Source organism: Leptidea sinapis, chromosome 2 (genome assembly GCF_905404315.1).
Source record: "Leptidea sinapis chromosome 2, ilLepSina1.1, whole genome shotgun sequence".
NCBI lineage: Eukaryota > Metazoa > Arthropoda > Insecta > Lepidoptera > Pieridae > Leptidea > Leptidea sinapis.
The window spans coordinates 3,900,691-3,923,183 of record NC_066266.1 but is presented as its reverse complement, the minus strand read 5'-3'; the positions used below and the strand labels follow the sequence as shown (position 1 = coordinate 3,923,183).

The following is a 22,493-nucleotide window of genomic DNA, read 5'->3' as shown; positions in this document are numbered from 1 at the left end:
AAACACCATGTTTTCTTGTTTTCTGCTTACTCATCGCCTTAATCAGATTGTGCTGAGCTTAAGGCTAGAGACCGAGCCTATGGCCTTGAGGAATCTAGCGGAGCTAGGTTACCTCTCTCGCACAAGACGCCATTTTTTTTAATTCAGTATTAGAAGCATATTTATTTTATTACAAACATAATACAATTTTCTTTACAAAACTAACAAAACTATGTCATGTTTATTCTATTTTTTATAGACATTGCGAAAAAAAAATCACCTAAATTCCCCTAACTTTTACAGTTGGAGTCATGCTACTCAATCAATCTAGATAAAAATTGTACATAAATTTATTAATTGTTCAACAATACTATTTAACGTGACAATTTTGTTATTCTTGTAAAGACAATTGTATTCTGTTTGTAATAAATTAAAAATGCTTCTAATTCTGAATTAAGACTATTTCGATCTTGTTCGTGAGAGGTAATCTAGCTCCGCTCGATTGCTCAAGGCCGTTGGCTCAGTCCCCAGCCTTAAAGCGATGTTTTTAAATATGTTCTACTTAACTCGCTAGAACTAAAGTTAACGACATCGCCCAAATGATTGCGAAACTGAAGTGGCAGTGGGCAGGGCACAAAGTTCGACGGACAGATGGCCATTGGGGCAGTAAAGTCCTCGAATGGAGACCACGTACCGGAAGACGCAGTGTTGGTTGTTGGCCACCCACAAGATGGACCGACAATCTGGTCAAGATCGCCGGAATACTTTGGATGAGTGCAGCGTAAGACCGATCGTCGTGGAAATCTTTGGGGGAGGCCTTTGTCCAGCAGTGAATGTCTTCCGGCTGATGATGCCCTACTTGTCCTGTCACCTTTGATCATAAAGAACCTTCTAAATAAAACAAATAACTCAGAATAACTGTTTGACACCTTTATTAAAATTTACAAATTTTGCGGATTGTCGGATTTGACAATTATTAATTAACGTTTAATATGACTTTATTATAAATTGTTACATTAATAAGACATTTAGGTAAAAATCGATTAAGTAAGGGTAGTCTATGAGATATATGATATAATACATGAATATGACGACAATGTTTTTTTTATGTTTCTTACAAATACACAATATTTTGATGAAACAGAACCTTTGAAAGTCCTTTTAAAAATAAATTACCATCATAATTATGAGATATATATATACATACCTAACAATTTATAAATTTACAATAATATCTACTTAAAACAAAAATTATATTAGTAGGTATTCGGTGTTAAATATTAGAGAGAGTAATAAGTTTTCTGTTTTTTTAATAAGAATTTGATATCCTTTTGAAATATCTTTCGGAAATAATTTTTTTTTATCTACAGTCATAATATGTAGTAGTATAGATAAATTGTTAACATTATAATAAAAATACATAAATAATATTAAATAATACAATATGTAAATTTTTTAATGAAACTGAAATTCTAATAACAATATTTGTATTTTATGTGGTATAGTTAAATGAAGTTAAATTTATAGTAAACTAGCTGACCCAGTAAACGTTGTATTGTCATTTAAGTAATAAAAAAAAATCAATAATTAAAATTTTTGGTGTACAAAAAATAGATGACGACCGATTCTCAGACCTAACAAATATATCGTACTACAATAATTATTGTATTAGATTGCCAGCTTGCAACTCTATAGCAGTTTTGTGGAAATAACAGAATAATAAAAAAATTGCGATACAAAAATTTTTAAGGTTTTATGTATTTTTCAATACTGAATCATAATAAAATAAAAAATAAAAAAAATTGTCAAAAAATTTAAGAAATATGTTGAATATGGGTCAGATTTTGACCGATTCTCAGGCCTACCCGATATGCACACAAAATTTCATAGAAATCGGTTCAGTCGTTTCGGAGGAGTTTGGTAACAAGAGACACACCGAGACACGAGAATTTTATATACAGGGTGGCCGAGAAGTTGACATCCAAAGTTAAAATTTTAATTTGGTTCATTTTACTGGCCAATATTCTGGGAAGTTTTTAAAAATAGTTAGAAGCCATAGGCTCCCCATTTTATTTTATTTTTTTGATACCTTGAAAATTTTCATGAATTTAGCTGGAGCAGTTATCTTGAACTTATGACTCAATTCTAAACTAGTTCCGCATTGTCTAAACTATTCACAGTTTCTTATGTGGTTATTGCAACTGTAGTTAATAATTATCAACAATAAAATTAACTAAAAGTGTTTAAAAAAATAGAAAAACGTCCTAAACCACAATTAGGTGAAAAAAGCGGGTAAAAAGGGAAAACAAATATTATCTCCTAAACTACGCAAAATCTTAGAACATACATAGGGGTGATTCGGATACTCATCACCATGAGGCTTTCAAATTTTAGCTTTGGACGTCAACTTCTCGGACAACCTGTATAAGCAATAGTGACAGACTACATACATACAAAAACATAGTAAAACTACTTAATTAGAAAAGAATAAATTTGAATATTATATTAAATAATTGAAATTTTGTACAGACATACACAAGAGCTTGAGAAAGGAAATTGGCTTTTACCGCGAACCTTTTATCGGCAATAAAAGGCTTGGTGGGATAAAATGGGGCTGGAAGTTTGTATGAAAGTTCGATTATCGAAGATAACACAATGAAACTTTGTATTTAGGCAAATGATAAGAAATAAATAAATATCTGTTCTCGCGTTTTTAAAATTTAGACCTGTGTGGGTATGAAAAAGGTGGATGAAAGTTCCATAGTTGGTAATATATATTGGCAAAGTGAGTACATCAGAAAATATAAGATACTGCCCAAAGTAACTTGTTACGGGTAAAAGCTAGTATGTATAAATATATTATGATGTTATTAATTTATTTAGTTCAATTGTGTATTTGTTTTAATATTTTTATAATTATCATGGTTAAGTAGGTTTACCAGTGCGTTCAATTTATGTCGAGATTCTAGTTTGTAGTTTTAGATTAGCAGACATTATATGAAACAGAATCTTTGTACATTATAGAAAACCCTTACTTAAGTAAGATAATAACCGATAATAAAAAAAAACTAGAGACTAATTGAATCAACGTATGTCCAAAAAAGTAAAAATAAAATAGAATTTTGATATAATTTTTCCTGGTAATTCCAAATATTTACAGCGTGTTAGATATTTTATCATTAATTTTTAAATCACTTCTTATTGCTCCTGAGCTAGTACGAGATGTCCTGATCTGTCTACGGTGAACACTGGTCTAATACGTCTTTGTCTGAAAAAAAAAATAATTAAATTACTATCATACATTTGTCAAAAATTTGTTGTCTATCTAATTTTCCATCTAATAATCAAACAATATGAGCACAAGTAATAAGTTCCACCTCCCAACGAGCTCAAGAAAGTTAGCCCCCCAGTTTTTTTTTTATTACATCGTTAGTTCGCCATTTGTTCTTGATTGTTCTCTATAAACATTTGTTTGTTCTCGATTTATTTATTTAAAAAAAATGTGCAATTCATTAAAATTGGTTAGGTTAGGTTATGTTAGAACAGTTAAAACAACGCACGAGCCGAGCGTAGCGTGCCGCGGCAGCGGCCGGCGAGTGCCAGAACCAAATAATAGGCGTTTCCCCCCATTAACAGGGGGAGGCGGCTTACTAAAGGGTATGTTCTTAATTAATTGTTTTTAAATAAACAACAAAAGAACAAACAATTATTTATAGAGAACAATTAAGAACAAACTATGAACTAACGATATGCGATATTGAAAATTCAAAAATAGAAAAAAAATTTTTTTTTGAGGTCTAAGTTTGATGAGCCCTCCCAACTCTAGAGAACACTTTAATTTTTTTCCATTTATTGTTCAAGACCTTAGATCATTTAAATACCTCTAGATAAACTGTGACAGCTGTTAGAACGTCGAAAAAAAAATGAGGTTGACAGTTTGGAGGATAGAGGTAACGAGAATCATCTGTGTTTATGAAAAAGTGTCCGTCAAAATGCATTAAATTAGGGTGGCGCTACAGTGGCATCAGGGTATAAAATAAAAATAATACTAATCACTCTACATGCATGTTTACCTATAATAATTATTTAAGGTTATATTTACTACATTATTTTGTACAACGTAATTTGTTGAAATTTTCAATAATTAACTACTTTAGTCGACAATAATTAACCTGATTCCTGCCGCCGAATTCCACCTTCGCACGACATGCCATAAGTTAGGATATCTTCCCCACCATCTGGATATGTGGCGGTCCTCCACAATGCGGCTTTCAAGGAGCTTTCTTCAACGTACTACAAAGCTATGGAATGAGCTTCCTTGTGCGGTGTTTCCGGGACGATACGACATGGGTACCTTCAAAAAAAGCGCGTACACCTTCCTTAAAAACCGGCAACGCTCTTGTGATTCCTCTGGTGTTGCAAGAGAACGTGGGCGCTCGTTTGTCCTCCTATTCCATAAAAAAAAATCTCGGCATACTTCATTTTCTTTACAATTGATACATTCACCATACTTCATACCCTACCCTGTGCCTACTTCAGCGCCAAGGTGGAAGCTTTTTGAACTGCTATTTACACCATAAGCTGGACACGTTTCAACATTTCTCCCTTTAGAGATGATTCTCTTTGCCTCTACCCTCCATAAAAAGGCATAAAAGGCATTTATTTTCTCAAAATTTATTGCTTTAGAATTCTTTTTGATGTCATTTCTAATAACTACTAGATACTACTACTCCTTCGGAAACAAATGGCGCTCTGTGAGAGAAGGAGCGGCGCAAGAAACTCTCCCAGCATTATTTTTTGCGCTCTTTTCAATAAAAATATACAATATTGCACTTTCACTTTCTACACGTACATTTCTATGGCTATAAAATAATCACAATCTAGTCCCAGGCTGTCCGATGTTTTAGATATTCAGCAGTGGAGTAATAGGATATACGACAGAGCCATTTTTTTATAATAGTTGACAGTAAACCTCTCTTTTGAGCAATGCACACACTAACACAAAGTGACACACTTGTCTAGCAGCAAGAGGCTTTTTCTAGGCTTATAGAAATAAAATTGGTTTCCGTACAAAATAAAAAAGTATAAAACGTGAAGAAATTCTATTTCAACAGTCAGATTGTCTCGTAAGCGAAGACTACGCGGGAAAAGTAGCAAACGCTCTTTCGTAAATAATAAAATACCTCTCGCAAGCTTGAAACTCAAAGAATACTTAAACAAAAGATATAATTCAGAAATAAAACCAACTTAACGATGACCGTTGTTGTTTTTAAAAATTTCGCCAAAAACGATTCATAATTTGATTTTCGCGGAGCCAACTTGTTTTCGTCTTGGCAAGCGTGCGAGGAAGTTATTCACTTAAAAATTAATACTGCGGTACTTGGGCGAATTTCCCCATTGTTTCTTCTGTATATATTTGAAATCATTAAAAGTTAAAACATAAGAAACATAATATTTAAACTTTCAAGTAGGTTGTATGCACTAATTTGAATTATGTTTAACATTTCTGATAACTATAACTAAATTAATTTGTTAACTAACACAAATTAAATTTGAAAACAAATTTTATGAACCATGTGGGACCCGAACCCGTGCCTCTCGGGTGCCGTCCGAGTGCTCTTACCAACTAAGCCAACCGTTCGAGTGACGCATCGAACGTAATTCTTAGTATATCTTGTTCAACTCTCAGGTTGAAACGCGGGTTCTTGTCCCAATTGTGCTCGTCACCTTAATAAGATGATATGTCTTATTTGCCCAGTAATTTCACTAGCTACGGCGCCCTTCACACCGAAACACAGTAATACTTGCACATCACTGCTTCACGGCAGAAATAGGCGCCATTGTGGAACCCAAAATCAAGCTGGCATCCTGTTCAAACGAGCCTCCCACTGGTAGATGTTTTTTAAAAATAATTAAAATAATGAAAATTTTTTGATGTCAGCGAATTTACGACTAAAAAAGATCGATCGAAGATTTGTGCATAGATGCGCTGTCGACATCCCTTCTACTCGCTGGTATGGAAGATGTTCTTCTTATTCAAGGCCGCACGCTACAAATACTTAAGTATTGGTGTTACGGTGAGTCAAGAGCGAGTCTGCTAAGTAAGTATGATTAGAATACTGCATAGATGGTATTCAGTAAAACAAAATGTAAAAATGCTGCACAAAATGTACTTTTAAATAGTTTTGTTAAGGAATCGTTTTTTTTTAATTTTGCATAGAAATGTGGGGATTTGCATCTTCTACAATCTAAAGCATATATTATGCGAGTTGATTACTGTTCGAAGTGTCGGGGATCCAGTACTCTGTGAATGACATTCAGTGTCTTCTACTGCATTTATCACGGGGAGCGTTCCGAAGAGCTGTTTCACCTGATTCCTGCCACCGAATTCCACCGTCTCACGACACGCAAGAAATAAGAACATCCCCACCATCTGGATGTGTGGCATTTCTCCACAGTGCGGTTTGCAAGAAATTTTCTGCCACGTCCAAATATACTATGGAACGGGCTTCCTTGTACAGTGTTTCCAGAATGATGCAACGTGGGTATCTTCAAAAAAGTGCGTATCCTTTGCGCTCCTGTCATTCCTCGAGGTTTGCGAGAGAATTTGAGGTGATAACTTAACATAAGACCATTAGCCTCACTGCTCCTAATCTAACAAGATATACTGATAATTATTTACCTCAACTTGGCACTTTTCCTTCTACCATTTGCAACTGCAGTAGCTTGAGCGACCGCGACGCTATCCTCAGTATTCTAGACAGATAAAACAATCAATTAATTTTCCCAAGTGTCATTACTGATAACAGAAATATCAAATGCCATCTATTAAATTTTAGCTTTTCATTTTTTCCATTATAGATGTAAATGAAGAAGCGCTACTATCCAAGAGACGGCGTAAATCAACTTAATATCTCACATCAGCTATACTCTATACACATACATATAAATAAAATTGGAGTGTCTGTTTGTAATATTGAAATAACATTTACTACATGTATATGAATAAATATAAGGAACATACAACAAAATAATATTTTTTTAAATTTTTGTCTCTCTGTCTTTCTGTCTGTTTGTTCCAGCTAATCTCTGAAACGGCTGGAGCGATTTTGACGGGACTTTTAGTGGGAGGTAGCTGATGTAATAAGGAGTAACTTAGGCTACGTTTATCTTAGGAAAATTCTTTTATTTTATAAAAATTAAATTATTTGGAATGTCCAACAAACTTAAACTCTAACTCTAAAAATAATTTATATGGCAAAACAACGTTTGCCGGGTCAGCTAGTTTTATATAAATTAGTTAATGGGTTGATCGATAGTCCTTATTTATTGAAATAAATCAAATATATAGTACCAAAACCCTTAAAGTGAAAGTGTCGGCAGCTGTACACATTTCATCTTTCACAAGTTAATCGTAACTACTGCAGAAATAAATTTCTCAAAACGTATGTGACAGGTATAACAATAAATACCAACATATTAATGTATTCTTTCATAAATACGGGAGTACGAAATGAGAAAATGGGTCAAAGAGTGTAACCAAACGTGTTGCGAAATTGAAATGGGAGTGGGCTGGCCATGTCGCCCGCAAGCATGGCTCGTGGTGCAAGGCAGTGATACAATGGAGACCGTGGGGTGAGAAACGCCCGAGAGGAAGACCGCAGATATCAAAGGCTGGCGGGAACAAAGTGGTTGGAAACTACTCAAGACCGGAAAAGATGACATAAGCTGAAGGAGACATCTTAGCGGTTGAGAACGGCTAAAGAAGAAGAAAGAAGAAGAAGAAGAAGTACGGGAGTATTGTATCTGAAATCAGGAAATGTGTCTAATTCGTTCCCTGATTGCAGCTGCAACCCTTACCTATAACTCTAACGTTACTGTTGTATGCAAGCCGAGTTGTACCCGATCGAGAATTTAATCTAGTAATTATGAATCTACACGTTTGTAAAATCTTTGCTGGCTTATTGTTATTATATAAATTAAGCTTTAGACTATGTATATAGTATAGCAGTTCATTTTCCAAATAAAAAAAAAATGTCATCAAAGGCATACTAAAATACTACTCGCACGTCTTCGACGATATACGACGCACAGACATGGATTTTCAAGGCCGCAGATAGAGTGATTCTCTTGTGTTGTGACGCCCTTGAAATATCGTCTTGGCGTCGAATGTTCCGCATATATACTTCTTTATACAAATATACTTACTTTACTTTGAACAGAATACTTTATAAAAAAGCTTACAATAAAATAACGGAGTACTTAGATGATATAATAAGCGTGTAATAAAAATGCTTGGGAATGAACTTGCTCTAACTCTGTTTTGATAAAACAAAACATTATAATTTTCTAGAGTAATATAACATTTTAAGTTAGGATATCATCCCCACCATCTGGATGTGTGGCGGTCCTCCACTGTGCGGTTTTCAAGGAGCTTTCTTCCACGTACTACAAAGCTGTAGAATGAGCTTCCTTGTGCGGTGTTTCCGGGACGATACGACATGGGTACCTTCAAAAAAAGCGCGTACACCTTCCTGAAAGGCCGGCAACGCTCTTGTGATTCCTCTCGTGTTGCAAGAGAATGTGGGCGGCGGTGATCACTTAACACCAGGTGACCGTACGCTCGTTTGTCCTCCAATTTCATAAAAAAAAAAAAATGTTATTTAAGAAACCAGAATATTGACGATTTAAAATGATCAAATATGATTTCAATGAATTAAGATACTTTGGGGTAGAGAAATAATACTTTAACTTACATTATCCTGGGCTTGTTCTGTCGTAGTTTGGTAAGCAGGAACTGGTACGCCATACTGGGATATAACGCGCGGTTGTGTCCTGGGTATCAAATAAAAACAACCACAATAATTTTCAACACTCCTAAGACCTCCTCTTAAAGTGTAGGAAATATGGATCACTCGGTGATGGATATATGTTTGTTCCCTATTTTTATGACACTAAGGGACGAGACGAGCAGTACGTTCAGCTGATGGTAAAGGTGACAAGCGCAATTGTAATGGGCAGGGCGTATCAATTATCATCAGCTGAACGTCCTGCTCGTATCGTCCCTTATTGTCATAAAAAAGGATCAAATTTGACATATTGAACACAGAAAAATACTTTAATCTATGTATTTGAAAAAGATTATATATTATATGTCCTGTATGATCGTAGTGCATCTAATAATTCTATAACCACGCAGAAAAAAAGAAATGAATAACACTTAATATTAAGCATTGAGTACGTAGCCAAGATCTATTATTCGTCCCATTACTTTAATTACCGCTATTACAAGCACATGATTCTTACACAACAACCCAATAAGAAATTAAACTGCAATGACTCAACACTTAAAATATGTTTAATATGAACCTCACGTAGTTTATAACAATACTTATTTAGGCCGATACTTACCCATTCAAAACACATGCAAATTACTATTCAATCTATACACTGACCTTGTCCCAAAAGCTGTTGCCACTGCAGTTGCTTTTGTACCTTCATCTTCTTCTCTTTCATCATCATTATCACCATCATCAATCCCGTTATGCTGTGGATCATTCAGGCCACTTTGTAACGCGTCCGGGTTTTGGAACTGGCTTGTCTCAGCTTGGTATTGGTTTGGGTCTTGGTTGAAGTGTCCAGCTTGGTATGGGTTAGGCTGGTAGTATTGAGGCTGATAGGTTTGATACACAATTTGCGGTTGTGCTGGTTGAACAGGCTGAATATTTTCTGTATCAGTTTGGGGATTTGGTTGTGCAACTTGGGAGGGTTGATAACTTCCTTGCGCTGCGAATCCTGGCTGCGCATATTGATTTGATTGGTAGTCAGCTGGAGCTACGTAGCTTGGTTGCGAGAGCTGATTTGGTTGTGCGAATTGAGAAGGTTGATAACTAGCTTCCGGCGTAAGTCCAGGTTGCGCAAATTGAGCTGGTTGATAGCTAGCTGGAGCTATGTAGCTTGGTTCCGGGAGCTGATTTGGTTGTGCGAATTGGGAAGGTTGATAGCTACCTTCCGCTGTTAGTCCAGGTTGCGCAAATTGAGCTGGTTGATAGCTAGCTGGAGCAACGTAGCTTGGTTGCGGGAGCTGATTTGGTTGTGCGAATTGGGAAGGTTGATAGCTAGCTTGCACTGCAAGCCCTGGTTGTGCAAATTGAGCTGGTTGATAGGTAGCTGGGGCAACGTAGCTTGATTGCGGGAACTGATTTGGTTGTGCCAGCTGATTAGGTTGAACAAGAACTTGTTGATCTGGCTTAGATTGGGCGTATTGATTTGCTGGAGCCAATTGGATATAATTAGGTTGCGCTTGGCTTATGGGTTGGGGTTGAAGAGCTACTGGTTGCGCTGATTGAGGATAGGCTTGCTCTGGTTGATATTGATTCACTGGTTCTTGAACAATAATGGGAGCTTGAGGATATTGGTTCTGTACAGCAGATTGCTGTTGGGCTAATACTGATGGAAGGGCGTTAAGATGTGCTGGGCCATCAAAGCCTTGACCAGCCGCAGGTTGGTAATATATTTGGGCTTGCAGCTGTCCAAATCGAAGAGGCACGAGCTGTTGTTGTACCTTCAATTGAGTTAATGGACTTAAGAAAAGTTCTGGCGGATATTCTTGGATATTCTGCTTCGATACTTCAACTGATACTTTTTCTGCATTTTCTTTAGGTTCCTCGTCTAATTCTTCTCCCTGGTTAAGATCAAGGGGTTCAATGGTTGAGTCTGGTGAAGAGTATTTGTATTCAGGTTGATTTGTTTTTTGTTCAGGTTTTTGAGTTGTTGGAACGAATTGTCGTGGGGACTGGTTGGTGGGTAGGCCGTTCCACGGTTGTTTCTGGTGGGCATCGTACTCCCTCTGTCTTGCGAACTCTTGGGCTTTTTGCAGTTGCTGCTGGTACTGCAATCAAAGAGCTAGTATTATTTACGTATACAGAAGGAATATAAAGCAACGCGGTACTAAAATGCGCTGGAGCGCTGAAACAGTAATTATTTATCGTCTAACCAGACAGAACAGTAAATTTTATGGTACCTGTGTTTTTTAAATAAGCTTGTACACACACACATATATTCTCGAAAAGAAAAAAAATCGAGAACGCGATTAATTATTTATTAGTATAAAAGATTATTCACTAATATTGAACTTTTAAGGCCCCATACGGCCTTAAATAAAAATTCGTTCCACTGCTAACCTGAACCTGCTGCAAGCTCGGATCCAAATTCCTTATGTCGGAATTTACTCTGGGTCCATTATATTGCTGTCCATTGACCGGTGACAATTGGAAGATTGGCTGTTGTTCCTGTGTTGGCAAGCCTTGGACGGATACATCGGCGCCGTCATCGTAGTTACGGTTTGTGGGGCGACGGGGATCAACGGGTGGCGGTAGGTATTCTTGTTTTTGTGGCACCTGTGAGGAATTTAAATATGAAGTTTACTGCAACATCTACAACATTTTAAGAACGTTAAACTGCCATTAAATAGTCTGCTAACTTGGGTTCTCTGCCATGTTGGATTTAGAATGTCATCTCACGATAATCATGCATTGTCATACAAACTAAAGGAGTTTACAAGAGTTCGTCCCAATCGGTTGAAGATATATGCTTCAAAATTGGGTTGTAAGATTCCACCCAAACAAACATACATTGCAAATAATATATTAGCTTGTACTCGTACAATGTATAGCCATATTTATTTCTATCTATGTCACAGCTTGTGGCAACTCCTGTTTAAGTTCATGAAAATCTTTAGTACATTTACAGGTTTTAAAACTACACCCAAAAAATGGGGGATTACAATTGGACCATGCCTTGTAAATTGCCAAAATAAAAATTATGCGGTGCAGATTACATTATTTTTTTTTTACAATAAAAATGCAATGCAGTCCGTTTATGACAAACAATAACCAAATAATGTCTATTAATAGCCACTAAAATTATAAAAAAAAAAAAACAAAAGCAGAAATGTATTTCGCCGCAACAGCTGACAGTATTAGAAAAGTTGTTCATGTGACTTTGACCCTTATTGCGTACTGTACATTGCATTGAAATGAAATAAAAACGATTGATTAACAATGGCTTAAGTTCAGTCATACACTTAATATCATATCAATAATTACATAATATCAAACAGATAGAATTAATATCAAACAAATCAATTAAAATAAAATAAATCAAACAATTAAAATCACATAAAAACAAATCATACTAAGGAGAGCAATTCAATTCCAGGCTATTTTATCATTTAAATAATCTTGGATATTGTAATAGCCACTTTTGCTACATAATTTACTTTTTGTGAAGGCTTTGAATTTGTTTATAGACAAACTTGCTATCTGTTCGTGAAGTTTATTATAGAAACGAATACACTGATACTTAAAATAATTACTGACTTTATGGAGTCTTGTGGCAGGTATGGCAAGTTTACCCTTATTTCTAGTATTAATACTATGTAAATCACTTAGTTTTGTAAATTTATTTTTATTCCTTTGCAACATCATTATTACAATGCTGTCTAAAATGTTTACAATAAACTTTAAAACAAATCTGCAACTACAAAATGTTCTGTCTAAAATGCTATGATTCAGTTATCTCAGGGAGCTCTACGGAACTCTTCTGTATTCGGAGGTTGTCTAGTTACAGCCTGTATATATTTTTTATAATATTTGCTCATTTCTAGATTAAGCTTTATAGTCGTACGTAATATTTATTTTTTCTTTATCTTAGGAATAAAATAAGAATTAGATAAAAAACTCCTTCATTTTCTTCCAACTTTTCCATGTCGTCCGCTTTTTCCAGCAAATATTACGAGCGACTCTTATGATACTGCCCAATTGTTTTTTGTCTTAAAGTTTTTCAAACCTGGCAATTCAAGTAATAAGTATTACTGTGTACGAGTTTAACCTACTTTTTGGAAGTCGTTAATCTTCCACTCATTTATTTAAGTTTCATAGAACAAAGACGGTAGTTAGAAACTTTCCTACTTAAATGTTTCACGCTATTATGAGGGTAGTTTTAAAATGACTAATGATTTTAATATCGCTGACTCCGACATCGCAGCACCATTTTTCTGTCTTAAGCCGTTAATTTAAAATCTTATTACGGTTAAACACATGATACTTATAACCTCTGCTCGAAAAATGGGGGTCAGATCCAGATTTTACAAATCTACTCTCTACTAATATTTGTGTTTTACGATTCTGCTTATTACCAACATAAATAGCACTTTTGATTTTTCGTTCGATGTAACAATAAAATACTTCAGTCTTTAATTATCTAATATTTACAATGGTTCAATTATATACATCAGCAAACGACTAAAACATGATTTCAAGTTTATGTAAATGTAATATAAAAAAATTATGAAGGCGTAATTCTGTAGTAAGTCTGATTCAAATCTATACATACACAAATATATAATATATCCCACCACAGAGCCCTTGGTTCGATGCTCGCCCGCCACATTTTCAATTCATATGTATGTTCATTCGACGATTTATAAAGTTGGCAACGTTCTTGTGATTCCTCTGGTCTTACGAAAGAGTACAGGCTGTGGTGATCACTTACGATCAGGTTACCTGTATGCTCGTGTCCTCCTATTACGTAAAAAATTACCAGTTCCAGTTTTAAAACAGTTAAATCCAACTTACCTGAGACGGTACTCTCTGAGGCAGGTCGAAAGCTGGTCCATTGGGTCTCCATCCACTGGGAGGGTATGGAGCCTCTGCTAGCACGCTCCCAACAGCAAATATAGTCACAAGTAATACCTGTGAATTATAATTATTACAGATTTTCCTATGGACTTTCACTCTTATTATCACAAAATTACGCATAGCCACACACAAGCGTCTACACCTTCCTTAAAGGCCGGCAACGCTCCTGTCATTCCTCTGGTGTTGCAAGAAAATGTGCCTCGTTTATCCTCCTTTTCCATAAAATAAAAGCCAATTCAAAACGGCTTTTCATATAGTATTTTCTTTCATTAACGCGAGTGTTACACATTTAAATAAAACACTTTCTAAAGGATTAAAACGTGTGTAATTGTGTTCTTACATTAGATTTTTGCGTAAATGTAACATTATTATTTTAGTTGACCCGATGTTTCGTGATCTTTCCTGAGCACCACCCCCTGAAAACCGGACGTTTGGGTTAACAATCCTTAAAAATAATAATCCCTAATCCTAAAAGTGTTTTATTTAAACATTTTCACAGACAGAGGCTGGAATACCCAGGAATACCTAGTTTAGTAGGTAGAGTCAACAACTTACCAAATTTATTGTTTTCATAAAAATAATCAATATTACGAGATTAGAAATCTAATTAGAACGAGAATTTATTCTTGTTGCAACGTTCAGCGAATCAACAGTCCCTGACGATGCTTCGGGTAGAGATTTCACACACAAACACTTTTCGAAGTGATTTTGTGAAAGTTAGCGGGATTAACACGAAATAACAATTATTATTGCTTCTTTTTGTTGCTATTTAAAATAATATTTTAAATAGAAACAAAAACAATTAATATTGCAGAATAGTGGCTAAAAACTTTTTTTTTTATGAAAATAATGGATGAGACGAGCAGGACGTTCAGCTGATGGTAATTGATACGCCCTGCCCATTAAAATGTAGTACCGCTCAGGATTCTTAAATAACCCAAAACTTCTGAGCGGTACTACAACTGCGCTTGTCACCTTGAGCCATAAGATGTTAAGTCTCATTTGCCCAGTTTGCACTAACTACGGCGCCCTTCAGACCGGAACACAGTAATGTTTACTGCTTTACGGCAGAAAAAGGCGCCGTTGAGGTACCCATAATCTAGCCGGCATCCTGCGCAACTCCTTTGCGCACTCCTCCCACTGGTAAAATATATTATCAATAACTATTTTGTTAGTTTTGTTAATAAGGTCGAACAGCTCTTTTGGTTGAGTCGTATAAAGTTTTCTTTTTCAGGATTAAATGTTACATAGAGTAGACAATCCACCTAATATTAACCAGCATTATCTGCTCATAACACTGTCAATATGAACTGAGTTGTAACGAAATACAAAACTCTCTCTGCTTATAACCCTGAGGCTTACGATGGAATGTGTCTTAAGCTAAAGACGTTTATAAAGAAAGACAAATAATAAGACAATATCTACCAAAGCGGAGAGGAGAGGAGACGAGTGGAGATAAGCGGTGAAGATGTCAGATAATTTCCACCAAATCGGAGAGGAGATGTGAGATGTGCTTATAACAACGCTTTTGCGTGTGCGAGGCGCGATACAAAATTCTATAGACAAATGAGACATCTCCTCTCCTCTCCCGAGACGTGGAAATAACTAAATTTGATTGGTTATCAAAATATATCTCCTCTTCTCTCCGTTTTGGTGGATTCCGGGCCTAAGCTTCCCCCTTCAACCGCACAGCGGTCAAGTGACGGTATTTAGACGAGAACGTGCAACGCTAGACGAAAACCGACAAAAAATGCCGATTTTTTCCATATTATTGCTGCTACGAAATAACATGTATGAATTCTCTATGAAACGCCTTTTGTTGGGCTTAAATTCTCCGAACATTTACCATTGTAATTTATAGTTTTTTACACTATCGGAAAGTAGAGATTTTAACACACAGAAAACAGACCATTTTTTTGAAAAAATCGGATTTCATTCATTTTCGATATTTGAGTCAAAATAAATATTTCAATTCTAATAAATTACAGTGTATTTGGGACATAAAAAGGTAAATTTTCACCAAATTTTGTGAAAAGAAATTGAGGTTAGGTATGTGAAAAGTTGTAAAAACAAAAGATGTAGATCTTTTTATTACCTAAAACATTGCTATTTGACTTATTTCCATAGGATTTGCAGTTTTGCCGGAAACCGAGATAAACCGTTTTTTACTTAATTAAAAACTTAATCCCCCCCCCCCTTTTCCACTTCCCGATCTCAGATCGTAATTTATGTTTCCTTTCATTTTTGTTATATTTTCTTCAATTTCCAAGTAATCGACACTGGTCTAGTATCACATAAAATAGTAAAAATGTCCTAGTGTGTCCTCCTCTTCAATAAAAACTTATTTAGATAGATTTCTATAGTGCATCATATTGGTGTTTAAATGCTATGCGGAACCCGACGAGCGAAGCTCGCTTCGATAAAGGCTTTGCAGACAGAATTCTGCATTCACACTTTTATATAATTTACACACCGATACTAGCAGAGTTAGCGTTGTCAACTAAAATTCAACTGAATTTTTTAAAAGGCAAAATTTAAAAGTATAACGAACTTGGGCCTTTCATAAAATATTCCTTTTTACGATTTCATGCGTTCTTTTTGATTTATTTTCAAATTTCAAATAACCATATTAATCATTAATCGAGCCTTTGATTTACAATATTTTGATGAACAAATACTACACAGATACATTATCTATGGATCTCACTGGAACGTGAAGCACCCTCCCGTTCCCCTTTCACCACCTCGCGCTCCTGTTCCGTCAGTACGGTTTGCAGTTTCATAACCGTTAGGTACATGTCGTGATATTTTCGTGCTATCACTGCTCTGTTTTTTAAGTTTTCATATTTTGACTTTTGTTTTTAATAGTTCTGTAGTTTCTGTTCTTCTGTTAATACAGCCAGAAAATTAAATACTTTTTTTTACTTTACCCAAATTCTTTCACAGATTTTTCGTCATTATAATAATAATCAGCATCACAACACAACACTTTAACATCTATCTATAATACTGACAAAATAAATCGTAGTTTATTTATTAATAAAAATATCCTAGTGATGCTTGTTTTGCGCACCGTAACAAAGCGACGATGTGACGTTATAGACGTCACTAGCTTATAAAGCGCAACCAAAAAGTGTCGAAAGTGAGTTACCATACGAGCATAGCTAATATTATAATACAGTCTAGTTTAGACTCTGTCTCTTCAAATTTAAAGTGCAATGTCGCAGGCACTCACGCATCGTTAGACTATACTGATATACGTCAATATCTCATAACAAGCCTGACTAACTCAAAACTGTTTAATCGACTTGAACACATTTTTGTCGACACACTTTGATTGGGGTATATTGAATCAAAATCAAATATTTTTCTTTTCAAAATAGGATATGATATCACTTCTTGAAAGTCAAAAACTACCACCCATTCCAAAAAGTATGCCTCAGACCTGAGAAGAACGGGCGCAACAAACTCAATAGTCTTCTTTTTGAAGTTATACTTCTTTAGGCACTTTATGAAAAAATGATGAGAGTGAAATTTTAAGATGCGCGCGAATCACTGTGACACAAAATTAACAGGGTGAAGTTGGTACCAAAAATTTTCTGACGTTTGCGACATTCGTTTTTTTTTTTGGTTTCTTCGTCCATTATTAGGATACGTAAAGGTTTCGAGCCCGTACAGCAATATTCGTTACTAAATAATTAATTGTCAAAGCCATCGTTGCAAGATTTTTACAATATTGTTATTTCTACAAACGTAGAATAGCACGAGAAATAAATAATTTTAAGGATTTTGCCATGTTAGGCCAATGTATAACAACTTGCGTGGATACATAAGTACACACTTTTTATTTTTACACGCTTTTTATTACCTTCACCTGGCTTTTTGTATGTGGTCCTGTCCTGATCGTATGTATGTTTGTTTACAATCGACTAATTTGGGCGCGATTTTACCCACTTCAAATGGCCAGATTACGTTCCGATGACAATACACAGTTTTTACACAAATTATCTTGCCCCAAAATAGGCATATACTCTGTGCTATGGGTTGCAAGACAACGATATATTTAATACGATATACTTAAACATGCATAAATACACATAAACATCCATTACTCGAAACATACATTCATATTCATTATATAAATGCTTGCACCTACCGGGATTCGAACCCGGGACCTCTAGCTTAGAAGGTTTAGTTTTTATAGAGCTAACCGTTACATTTTTTACTTCTTAACTTCGGCCACAAGAGGTCAGGTCGAGTGACTAAAAGTATCTAATAAATGTACGAATGCCACTTCGGTAGCAAGGAACTCGTATAAAACCAAACTTTAGTAATTAACGGAACCATATAACGGATAGGAAATGTAATTTCATATATTTTACGAGCTCAGTTGTAACACAGTAATAAAATTATGAGTTTCGATATGATAATAATAATTACTTTGACTTTTTTAGATGTAGAATAATCTAGGTCGCCCTAATTTCACTCGTGTAGGGTTTTTTAGGTATAGTTGGCCAACTTGTATTATATTGATTTTATATGTTAGTTTATAATAGTATTACAGTAATCGCGCCTATAACGCGCTATCCTAATAACGCGTTTGAAAACACGGGAATTGGTCCATATAACGCGGGGATATCCCACATAGCTATTTCTGTACTGTGCAATTTATAATGATTGGTACAGTTCATAATTGTTAGCGCGTGTGTCTATTGTGTTATTACAAAATTAAATTATTCTATTAATTTGTGTACTAAAAACCTTAATAAAATAGTAAACTTTGCAAACAATTGGAAATACTTGTTACGATTTGTGATTTATTATTATTATTATTACGAATTATGAAGACGTAAAAACAATTATACAGTAACCCGTATAACGTTGACATTAACGCAAAACGACTCTATCGCGTTATAGAGAGAGTTACATGTAATTATAAAATGTAACCACTGGAACATTTCATGTCTGTCAAGACGAAACAAGTGCCTAGTCTTAAATGGTTAACAACTTTAGCTATATAAGTTTCTTGCAAATAAATAACTTTGACTTTGACTTTAGAGCTTGATCGATAAAAAATACAATAAACAATGTATGAACAGTTTTTAGGACAAATGCGAAATACAGTCAATGAGCCTGGTAACGTTATTCCCACTAACTTAGACCTGTTCCAGTGTCCCTAAACCCTAAAATCAATTTTCAAGCAATCTAGCCGGTCCCAAAGAATAAATAATAGTCCATTAATAAGTACTGGTGCGATGCATAGAATGATATACTAGCGCATAGACGAACTGACAGTCCGATAAAGCATCAGCTAACTGATTTGATTTGATTTCTAAATAATAAGGAGCTAAGCGTGGCTGTTTACGATTGACCCACAGATGAAAACCAAAGAGGATGTAAATGCTATGTAATAAAATGCGAGACTACCTAAGTAAAAATTGAAATTTAGTTAAGTATGAAACGTGCAGTGATTTGACATAAGTTTGAAATAGTAGTAATGCGACGAAGTATTATCCGGCTAAGATTAAAAGCGAACAATTGCTTGAAACGTAGTGGATTTCGGCCATCTCCGTTTTTTTACAAGATTATAGCCGTCATCTGTCAATCTATCAATGACTGCACGTTTTATACAATTGAGTGAATCGCTTTTTTCTTAGAGAGTTTCGCTAGGCTGATGATCTAGTTGACGACCTAACGTCAGGGTGTCGAATTAGCGTGACGGTGTGCGCGCGCGTCGTAAAAATTCATTCTGTTAAATTTTTCCTAACGCGTCAAAAGTTAATTTCCGAACACAGATCGAATTCGATAGACACTTATACCTACCAGTCAACCAAAAGCGCTGTTCAAATATTAGTAAACAAATTAATAAATATAGAAATAATTTAAAGGTAAATTATTATTAATATGTTACTTCTCAAAAGCACAGACACAAACACAAATAAAACGTGTTATCACCTTCATTTTCATTCACTTTCGCTGATTGTCCTGCGCAGGCGCCGCTTTTATAGACAATACATTTGATAAATTTGCATTCGGTGCGCATCCGTAACGACCTTTGTGGACATTTCATGCGACGCGTGATTCTCAAATCAATTGTCAAATTTATCCTGATTTTACTTCAATCGATTACCGAATACATCGACGAATGCTTGCTAGAATGATACATCCTTTGATGAAGGATTGGTCTCCGCTGTGCTCCAACTACATAAGAACAATAGCTTTTTTATTACGGCAACTATTAGATGCTTGTATGTGTGGCATCTTGACACTCAATGAGATCTTTCAAATTTTGTAACATACGCTTCGTGTTATTTTACATTCAAATTAATAAAATACTTACGGGTGATATGTTCTCCCAGTGTCTTTCTTATTTCTTGTAATATTATATTTACAAAGTTTTACTTCGCATCTATATAAGTATTATATTATAGAAAGAAAGAAAGAAAAAATGTTTATTGACGTCATTATACATTCTGATAATAGTTCTTAAAGTTATACTAATCTAATTATGATCTAATGACGCCAATGGGCCCCCAACTCAGCATAGTTGTGGTTTCGAAATAATCCACAACGTTGGTCTTCCGTGGAAACCCAGTATACCTATTTTTATTATATTCAACAAGTTTAACAAAACATGTGGCACGTTAACGACACACATTGTTCAAGACTGACTCGAGTACGCCCAGTTGGGCGTAGTTTGTGACACTTTTGGTTGTAACCACATTTTGCGACTACGCCTGCGGTATCTAGTTCGAGATCGAGAGTAGCCAAGACCAATCCTTAATCTAATGATACGTTATGAATATGCAGTATAAATAGTATGTTTTACTTTAGTTTCGGCTGTGGGCTTTTACATAAAACTAATTTTTCTCATAAGAAGATTTACTGATTAGCAACGCCACAGTTGAAACCAAAATTCAGTTAAGTAGACTTGTTTTGTATTGTAGCAAAACTGTATAAAAATTCATAATTTAAGTTATCACATATTTATCACGGCGCCTATTTCTACCGTGAAGCAGTAATATGTAAACTTTGCTGTGTTTCAGTCTGAAGGGCGCCGCAGCTAGTGAAATTACTGGGCAAATGAGACTTAACATCTTAAGTCATCTCTCATCTTAAATCACATTACTGCTTCACGGTAGAAATAGGCGCCGTTGTGGTACCCATAATCTAGTCAGCATCCTGTGTAAAGGAGCCTTTAGGATGGTTGTGTAGTGATGAATATTATTGTAATGATGAAAAATCAATGAAAATATCTGAGTTATGAAAAAAAAGTGTTAATTTTCTGGCTGTACTATTACAGCGACACAGAACAACAGAAACTACAGAACTATTATCAACAAAAGTCAAAACGTAACAATGAAAACTTCAATAACAGAGCAGTGATAACGGTAATAGAACCGTACTGACGCAACAGGACGAGCCCGAGGGGGTAAAAGGGGAACGGGAGTAGGCTTCATGTTCCAGCGATGTACAGAGATAATATGGCCGTGTAGTATAAAATAATCATATACACATCATCGTTAAGGCAGCGTTCGTAAGATACTTTTTTTTCCACTGTTTTGTCTCACTTTGCAAGTCCAGCTAACGTAAAGGTGTTTTCGATTTGGAGTTAGTATAGAGCCTATGACACTCACAAGTAATGTAGCTTTCTATTGGTAATAGAATTTTCAGTAGTATTATTTTCAATAGAAGGTTCAGTATATCCGGAGATCATCCCCACAGCCCTACAAACTTAACCTTATTATAATATTGGTATAGATGAAATTAAAAATCATTTTCGCCGTTATCTCGTGATGAGAGTAACACAATTTTAAAGGTTCCCGAATATTTTAAGAAAAGCAGACAAAGAAAGATGTGGCGGTTGCGAAACAACCATAAGAAATATACTTAGTAAAAACGGGTAATTCATCACATGATAATTTTAATAATTTTAGGCTTTACACGCCGTCGTACCTTAAGACTGATAAATAATAATAATGCATTTCGGAAAATTAAATATAATTATATCTTAAAATCCGTCCGGCAATATCAATCTCATGTGTTCTTTCTTACCCGTACCCCACGTTCGCCACGTGTTCCTAGGGCGCGGTACAGCGGGTGCACTTATATCAATGCGGTAATTACTTGCATTTGTCGGTAGTGTGGCTAATGTTTAAGGAGTTATAAATCTTACTTAAAACTAAGATTTCATAAAACCACCATCAGAAAAGGATCGAATCAATTTATGGAAATTATAGAAAGCACTCTAGGCATAAAATTTCTCGACCGAGCTGTCGTGAACAACTAAGCTAAAATGCGATCGTAAAAATATTTTCCACAAGAAAGGTTCAACTGAATAGAATACGACATTGACGAGATTTATGCCTTTGAAGGCGCGATTTTACGGAAAATATCGTTTTCGTGGGAGTGCAAAAAACACCAAGAATTCCGTACAAAGGTACAAAATGTATATGTGTACTATTCAAAAAAGTTTTATAAAGAAACAAGAGAGATATTATAACAGTGTAAAATTTTTTGTAGAAATTCAAAAAGCTTTATTCAATTTCGAAATTATTCGAAAATTATGTTCAGCTGATGGTAATTGACACACCCTGCCCATTTCAACGCAGTGCCGCTCCGGATTTTGAAAAGCCCAAAAATTCTGAGCGGCACTACAGTTGTGCCCATCACCTAGAGACATAAGATGTTAAGCCTCATTTGCCCAGTAATTTCACTATCTACGGCGCCCTTCACATCGAAACACAGTAATGTTAACACATTACTGCTTCACGGCAGGAATAGGCGCCGTTGTGATACCCATGATCTAGCCGG

The 22,493-nt window shown here is 35.4% G+C and overlaps 1 protein-coding gene across 2 annotated transcripts; it reads right to left on the bottom strand.

Annotated features, from left to right (window-relative positions):
• Window positions 1-888: 888 nt before the first annotated feature.
• Window positions 889-19,670, bottom strand: LOC126975753 (uncharacterized). Of its 2 annotated transcripts, XM_050823793.1 has the most exons (8): window positions 19,635-19,670; window positions 13,617-13,733; window positions 11,163-11,378; window positions 9,976-10,870; window positions 9,435-9,861; window positions 8,736-8,814; window positions 6,662-6,735; window positions 889-3,247 (listed from the first exon to the last, which is right to left on the bottom strand). In XM_050823793.1, the coding sequence occupies exons 1-8, from the start codon at window positions 19,644-19,646 to the stop codon at window positions 3,178-3,180; spliced, it is 1,890 nt and encodes a 629-aa protein (XP_050679750.1). In that variant the 5' UTR covers window positions 19,647-19,670; the 3' UTR covers window positions 889-3,177. The 2 variants fall into 2 exon arrangements, with proteins under 2 accessions (XP_050679750.1, XP_050679741.1); XM_050823784.1 differs by having other exon boundaries at window positions 9,435-10,870.
• Window positions 19,671-22,493: the final 2,823 nt, after the last annotated feature.

What these genes read in the sequence shown, in the direction of transcription:
- LOC126975753 (XM_050823784.1), bottom strand. An exon ending in CGAGCTTGCAGCAGGTTCAG is followed by an intron (nt 10,871 to 11,162) that starts GTTAGCAGTGGA and finishes CTTTGATTGCAG; the next exon opens with TACCAGCAGCAACTGCAAAA. An exon ending in AGGAAAAGTGCCAAGTTGAG is followed by an intron (nt 3,248 to 6,661) that starts GTAAATAATTAT and finishes TTTTTTTTTCAG; the next exon opens with ACAAAGACGTATTAGACCAG.